The 7634-nt window shown below is 41.6% G+C and overlaps 2 protein-coding genes across 3 annotated transcripts in view; both read right to left on the reverse strand.

The window, feature by feature from the left end:
* acads (acyl-CoA dehydrogenase short chain) overlaps nt 1-1508 on the reverse strand; it is a 7327-nt gene extending 5819 nt beyond the window's left edge. The window contains exon 1 of the mRNA XM_020625135.1: nt 1339-1508. Coding sequence (XP_020480791.1) covers nt 1339-1498 — 160 coding nt within the window. The 5' untranslated portion in view covers nt 1499-1508. The remainder of the gene's footprint in view (nt 1-1338) is intronic.
* Nucleotides 1509-1922: 414 nt separating this feature from the next.
* Nucleotides 1923-6683, reverse strand: crybb1 (crystallin, beta B1). Of its 2 annotated transcripts, XM_020625137.1 has the most exons (6): nt 5946-6683; nt 5447-5589; nt 4875-4993; nt 4581-4713; nt 3952-4094; nt 1923-2807 (listed from the first exon to the last, which is right to left on the reverse strand). In XM_020625137.1, exons 2-6 carry the CDS (start codon nt 5567-5569, stop codon nt 2630-2632), a joined length of 696 nt encoding a protein of 231 aa, XP_020480793.1. In that variant the 5' UTR covers nt 5570-5589; nt 5946-6683; the 3' UTR covers nt 1923-2629. The 2 variants fall into 2 exon arrangements, with proteins under 2 accessions (XP_020480793.1, XP_020480792.1); XM_020625136.1 differs by having other exon boundaries at nt 2617-2807; nt 5447-6683.
* Between the last annotated feature and the right edge of the window lie 951 nt (nt 6684-7634).

A 7634-nucleotide genomic window follows, 5' to 3' on the forward strand; every position in this document is an offset into this window, starting at 1 on the left:
ATTGACGAGGTTAAACGTAAATATAAAGGTATGTGTCAATCAAGATATGGGCAAGAACAGGCTTAATGATTAACTACGTGGACAATTGTGGGTGTGGTGTATATTTTGTAACTATTCTTTAGTATATCACTTGTGTGATGTAAGAATGTTAACACTGTTATATTCTTTTTCTAGTATAATATGTGTGTGTGTAGAAGTGAATCATTTATTGCTTGCAAACCAATGATGGTAAGATGATGTCATGGGGTAGGACTGGATAAGTCTGACTTCTTCCTACTCCATTCAAGCATGTACTAGGTATAAGCACATTGATAATGCATTTGTGGATATGTGTGAAATTATGTGTGTTGACATATTGACTGTCGTTACATGTTTGAAAGAATAAATCAAATCAAAATCAAATCAATTTTAAATAGCGCTAGACACTTCATTCACAATAATTATTAGAATTGTTTTTATTATTAACTTCTGGCTGTAAAATGCCTGTTACAATTTCCCACAGCCCAAGGTGACATGTTAAAATGTTTGTTCTTTCTGAGCAACAGTCCAAAGTCCATGATTATCTAGTTTCCTCTCTTGCATCTGAAAAGCTGGAACCAGCTAGTTTTGCTTAGAAAGTGACTAAAACCTTTATTATTAAAACAGTTGCCTCAGCGCTACAGCGAATGAAAGATCTCTGTGATTATGTTTGATGATCATCGTCGCCATGCCACATTTAGTTGTATGACCTTCCTGGGGGTCATGCTGTTGTCTTTAGCCTGCACTGCACTTGGCATCAAATTTCTCCTGTCAGTGAACGCAGCACCGGCTCCCTCGTTAGCTTGACGTTATTTAGGGGAAAGTTCGTCCTCACCCACATCTCTCCCGTTCACCTCAGTCTGAGAGATTAAAGCCCTCAGAGAAACAAGGGTAGGGCTTGAACTATCCCGGAACGAGCTGAACCAATGTCCCTCACTGAAAATAAATTTGTAACAATTTATATTAGTTATCGATCGCAGCTAGCCGACTAGTTTAAAAGCTAATTTAGCAGAGGAGCTAACAGTAAGAAATATGTTTAGATTTTAACTGCCACCACATTTCTCATGTCATTGACTTAAGATGGCAGACACTTTGATTTTTTGCTGCCTGGTTGTCATTTACTGTTATAAATGAGATCAGCAGATTTAACGTTTCCCGGGCAATGTAGTGGTTACGTAGCGCACTAAGCTAACTATTGCTCTGGCATCACTCCGGTGCACATATTTAGGTAAAATAAGGTTAGCATGGTCTTCCACGAGCAAGTAATGCTTCATATCACCCTCTGCAATTGTTCTGACCTTTTCCTTGTCTTGCACCCACCTTTCCTTGCTTTGAAAAGTGCAGCCATGGTTGGACCACAGGGTTTGACGTGCAGCGCTGCAATGATGGATTTGATCTCTGGTGTCGTGAAGCACGCTGCTGCCTTTACGTGCTGTCGGCATTGTAGGAATTGCGAGGCGGCATAGCAGAACACGTTCATGAGCGTCGTAAAAATTGTGAGGACCCAAACGTGTTTCAGTAATAGTTTTACTTTGCCTTTCTCTCAAAACTAATATTTTTGTTCTAGTATTTTATTGGTATTGATCAAATATCCAGGGTTAATAGATTCAAATGACGGAAATCAGATTTCTGTCACGACTTGCATGTGTTCATTTAAACATAGGTTTATATAGGTTTACTGTATGCATAGTGTAACACACTATATTGTGGCTGTAAGCAGACATAAGTGTTTCAATTTTAAGTGCTTATTGATATATTTGTTAAAAACTTTAAATCCTCCTGTGAAATATCCATAATTGGATGCTGGCATATAAACAGATAATAAATGACAATGTGGTAAAACACAGTTGTAATAATGAAAAATAGGTCTTCACAGGAAAAGTTGTAATTGTTGAAAATAATGTACTTTAATAAACACCCATGATAAAGAATATCTGCGTATAACTGCATTGTAATGTGTTAAATTATACTGTTTATACAGTAGATGTCAAATAGTAGGGATTGCAATATTTGGCTCCCCAAAACTTTATACTATATGATATGTCCAAACTATTCATATTTTAACTTACAGTGACTTCATAATGCTGCGTTGACAATATCTCAGATGATATTTGCATTCCCCTATACAAAAATATAGGTATTATGGTACATTGTAGGTTACTGTGTAATTGTTTTAGGTAAAAAAAAAAAACTTACAAATGCTACAAAGACAGTTTTATCATACACAAGGTTATTGAAAAAATAGCATGTACAACATACACGTAGGCCCCTCGGTTTTACTGATCAGTCTGCTTTAGGGGATAAAAATGAAAAAAAAAGTCAAAGCAAACCACCTAAACACCGATATTATCTGAGCATTAGATGGCTTTTCTGTAGAAGGAATAAAGGTTTTCCAGCCAGGGAGGTTTTAGGTTTTTCACATTTATTTTTCAGCACCATAAAATGTCAGTTAAGGCTGTCCAGCATGTTTGCTCTCATTCTGTCTTTCCTCTGTTCTAGAGCCACGATGGTGGAAGTTTAGGATCGGAATGGAGAAAGGGGGCGTTTGGAGAAATAAAAAGCTGAGGGGCCTGCGTGGCTACAACAGCACCACCCAGCCAGCAGGTGTCATTCACTTGCTGGTGGAGGTGAAGGTGAAGCATCCTCTCTGGTGGAACTGCTTGTCCCTGATACGACGCATGGACTGGATCTGGGGCTGGAAGGCGGAGAAGTCGTTGTAGTGTCTGTAGTCACCGCACTCAAACAGGTACTGGTAGCCTCTGTATCCAGGGTACTGGTAACCCACCCACCTGATGGAGACACAGAGAGGGCGAGGATGGAGTTTCATTAGCACTTTAATATCCCTGTTGTGTAGCTTGTATTTGTATTACAATTGAAATTTTTAAACCCTTTTCTATTGCTTTGTTTATGCAGTGATATGTTTGGTATGAAGTAGTATCCCTTTAAATGTGATTACTTTATTCTTTTCACATTATTCTAAATTGAATAGAGACTAGGTCCTTTATGCCAGAGGTCCTGGTGATGATTGAAGAGGTTCTAGGATCCTTATAAGGTTTTTTAAGAGGAGGGACATGTGGTCCCTAAAGGCCTCAACAAAGTTTGGTGGTCATTGAAGAGGCTGCAGGGGTTTTTTGTGAGGTGTAAAATTGATTGAAAAGGTCTTTGAAGTTCAGGTAGTATTTTAAGTGGCTCTAGGTCCTTTAGGAGGTTGTAGAAGTCCTTTAGGAGGATTCTAGAGGTCTAATGGTGATCATTTAAGAGTATTTCAAGAGGCTTTGTGTTAATGAGGAGCTTCAGAACATCCTTAAAAAGCCTCTAGATGTCCTTTGGCAGATTCTAGGGGGGCCACTAAAGAGGTTTTAGTGGTCACTGAGGATGTTTAATGTTCACTGAGGAATTAAGAAAGCTTTAGGGGTTCTTATATGAGGTATTAGGATTAGGAGGTTCCAGGGGTCCCATAGAGATATTAGGGCTGCTCTGGGAGCCACTGTTCAACCATCCAGTAGAGTTGGAGCTGGGGGCTCGAGGTGGGGTGGCCCTCGTAAATAGATGTGCATTTCATTCAGAGACTTGGAAGCCATAGTGAGAAAAATTCCTGGTTAAAAATATGTATTTGCCAACAAGCACCCCACACAGTCAGCTTTAAGACTTGTGATGACATGCCATCCTGCTTTTATGAACAGCTACATTGTAGTGTAATGCTGGAGGCCTGTGGCCTTCTCCAGAGCTATTTCTAAATCAATATCTGTAGCACAGAGCCTCCACTTTGGTTAGATATGGAGAATGAGAATGCAGATTTGCTCCCAGGCTGTATGTCAGAGCCTTGTCTTATTGGCATGTAGTTTATAAAAACAGGGCTATAAATCTTGATCCTCCACTGAAGTCATTCATTTTGAAACCTCACTCAGTACATGTGTGTTTGTGTCTACTCACGTTCCTCCTGGCACCCTCACGCTGCCCACTCTGTCGCAGAAGCCGTGCGCCCAGAGTGTGGGCACATCGTCCTCCTGGATCTCCATCTTGTTGCCCTTGAAGTCGGAGAGCTCATACAGACAGATCTTGTGCTCCGTGCTGTCCTGCACAGGGCAAATGAGGCACGAGGAAGTAAACACATGGTCTCCATGTCACACTATCTACATGTTCATTTGTTGTATTCCTGTTATTTTTGTAATCACACTGTGGATCTGAGGGTGGCAGTGTTGCTCCGTTGTTGTTCTGGACTGTTGATCAGACAAAACCAGGATTTGAAGTATGACACACTGGCCTCTGAGAAATTACAATGTAATAAATGTCACTAGAATTAAAGTCATTAATCAAGGAAATAATCATTAGTTTATTGCTCTAGATAGCCTCATTTTCATCACAAGTTTAAATTTCATGTGTTAATTTTATCTGAGCTGGCATCACTAGCATGGTGAGAAGCTTTTAGTCTTGTTTGTTGTTTGTACGATTATTTATATTAAATTTCACGCCTTCCACCACACCGCTTTGCTTAGAATGTCTTCTGAAGTAAAGGAAGCCGATTCAGTCCATTATAACAAACATTAATATAATACACCGACCATGCGGATGGGCCTGAGGGACATGAGGCAGTCGCTGCGGTAGGAGTTGCTCCACGTATCCCAGCGAGGATACTCTCCCTTCTCCAGGATGAACATCTCCCCACGGAAGTTGCTCTGCTCAAAGGCAACAAAGCTGGAGAAGCGGTGCCACCAGGCAGTAGGGGTGGGGGCACACAGGTGGAGGGGGCAAAAGAGAAGAATTAGAGGAAACACAGCAATGAAATGCTTGTAAACAGAGAGCATACACAACTGTGGTTGGGCCAGTCAGGTGTGTGTGGATGGGTGTTCACTTACGGGCCGCACTCCACAATGATACTACGCACTCTATCCATACCACGGTCACACACATTCATGCACTCATTCTGGACCTCAGTCCTTCTGCCCTGGAAATTCTCCTGGTCGAACAGCATGATCTGTACAGAGACAGGAAGTTAGACCAGCAAGTAGAACAACACATGTCATATCCTTCATTTGTCCCAGCAGTTTTAATTTTCAGTCATAAGCTAATCAGAAATGATCTTCCTCTTAGAGGGCTCCCACAGTAATCATGATGCCTCTGCAACACCAGGAAAATAATCTTATTATTTGGCATCTGCAAAACTCAACAGCACTTTGCCACAGCGAAAACAATATCTTTGTTGTTTCACTACTTTAACCAGGTCTCTGGATAGAGTTTTGCAGATGTCATTTTTCTAAACCTTTTTAGCACCACAATAAAATGCCATTCACCTTCAGTGAATGTAGTGGCATCAGAAATCTCAAATAAAACTATCTGGAATATGTTGGTGAATGTGTTGCTTTGTACTTTGGGTCAACCAGCATGGTACAGACTGTTTCTACAAAAGTGTAACACTGCAGTGACTCACTCTGTAGGATCCCATGCCAGGGTCGCCGGGCTTGGTGGCCTTGCTGGAGGCAGCTGGAGCAGGGGCTCCCTTGTCCTTGGCATCGGTGCCCTGGCTGGAGGTGGACTTGGTGGTCTGAGACATAATGGGGGCTTCAGGAGAGTCTGGTTGAGAAGTGAGGAAGACAAGGGGGTGAACATAAATAGAGGTGTAAATGGAAGTGACAGGATCGCAGAGGAGGAAGTGAAAGGCATGGAGAAGTGAAGTAGAAATGTATGTTTCAGTGAGGCCCAGTTGAGGTGTCAACGTTATCAGAGGGGTGGGTATGGGTTTGGGATTTTCTTTTTGTGTGGGAGGCTTATTTGGGTGCTGGACTTCTGCTTGGGTTTCCTGCAGACTGAGAGTGATTTGCCTGGGTGTGGTGGGCAGGGAGTGGGTCCTGGCTCTGGATGATGTGTGGTTGTCCCTCTGTGCTATGGTGGATGTTCTGGTGTGCATGTCTGCGTCTGTGTGCCCTTACCTGCGTTAGTATAGCTCGCAGTGCCGTGTGAGGGAGGCTGGCCTGTGCTGGACCCTTCAGCACTCAACCCAAGCCTTTATACACTGGCAAAGGCCAAGCGTTGAGGCTCACAGCACAATAGAAAGCCTCTCGTCATCAGAGTCGGCCCGTGCCAAAGCCACCAGGTCACTGCATGGCCTAGAAACACCGCAGGCCCCTCTGGCCTGCCTGTAAGCGTTTTACTATGAAAGGAAATGACTGACCAAGGCTTTTTCCCATGTGTCGGGCTGGTAGGCCTGTAAGCTGTGGTTGCATGCAGAGAGAAGGAATGTGAAGGTCCGGAGCACACAAAGAAATAATCCCTTCTCTCCTACATGGACACACACACAAAAATACATCATATTCTTTTTAACCTGAAAACAAAGACTCCCTGTTTAAAACAATCCTTTCATTTGAGCCATATCATTTCTTGGTTTTGAGAAAATGCTAAATGAAATAATACATAAAACAGGTGATAAACACACCTGATTAGCATGTCTACAACAATAGAATGTAACATAGAAGACAGTTAACATCAAACCCATGTCTGTGTGTTAGCTGGGTAGCCTAGCTAAAAAACTAAAACGTTCCTTTCTAGAATTGACTTTGTGGGCAATAGTTTATCTGTTCATGGAGACATCTGCCAACCTTAAAGTGACGACATTATTCTAAGATCCAGCTGTTGTTTGTGGAGAAATAGTTACAACCCATAACTCTCCCTACAACCACAACTGCCCCCTTGCTTCCAGTCTTTATGCTAAGCTAGGCTAATTCCAGCCACTAGACAGGAAGCCTATAGAGCTTCTCTGTAAAGGTTAAGAATAAGCTTCCTAAAATGCTAAACTAATTTTTTTAGCACATTTTGTTGCTTATGAATCCTAATTTCTCTTTTTAAGATAAAAATGTTATTTAAAAAGTGACTTGTTATCACTTTTAATCCCCATCTGTATATTTATGCAGAGTTTGATGTTAGTGTTTATAATGATATCAGGTGAAAATAAGGCTGTTGATGTTGATGATGAAGATAATTCTTGGATTACAGACAGATTATATCTGGACTATATCACCTCAACTGTGATTATTTCATCTATAGAAGCAGGATTAAGGTGAGTGTGATATGTGGGGATTTGGTTTGAACTAATCCTACTGTGTAATCTGTGTGATTTCATTTGCAGGGGGGGGAAGGGGCAACTGAAAAGTACAAATATTAGTTTCACTTTCTGACATCCTGTCTCTCAGCTCCAAGTCGACTAAAGACAAATTTTTAAGAACACTTCACAAGTATAGTTTCATTTTCTTTAAAAACTGTCTCTAATTTCCGAAACAGCTGGGCCCTGTAGTTTTTAAACAAATGAACGGGAGGAAATGGTGCATTTGTTGGAGACTATTTTTAGCAGCAGATTAACATGTGTGGTGCTCCACTGAGTATTTCATGTGGTTGTGATAATGAAGGCTCACTGATGTGACTTTAACAACAGTGGTGCTTCGTAGCACAGTACACATTACTAACTTTGTGTCTCCTCTCTCCTGTAGTGTGTCCTCTCTCTCTCCCTGTACCTTTCTGCAGGTTGCCCTGGCCCTGGAGCTCTACGTCTCTGATGAGCAGTCACCAGCCACATTGACCTGATCAGTGTTTGATTGTTGTGTCTTGTTGCTTTTCTTCTTTTGTCT

The sequence above is a fragment of the Monopterus albus genome, unplaced genomic scaffold (assembly GCF_001952655.1).
Source record: "Monopterus albus unplaced genomic scaffold, M_albus_1.0 scaffold346.1, whole genome shotgun sequence".
In the NCBI taxonomy this organism is placed as follows: Eukaryota; Metazoa; Chordata; class Actinopteri; order Synbranchiformes; family Synbranchidae; genus Monopterus; species Monopterus albus.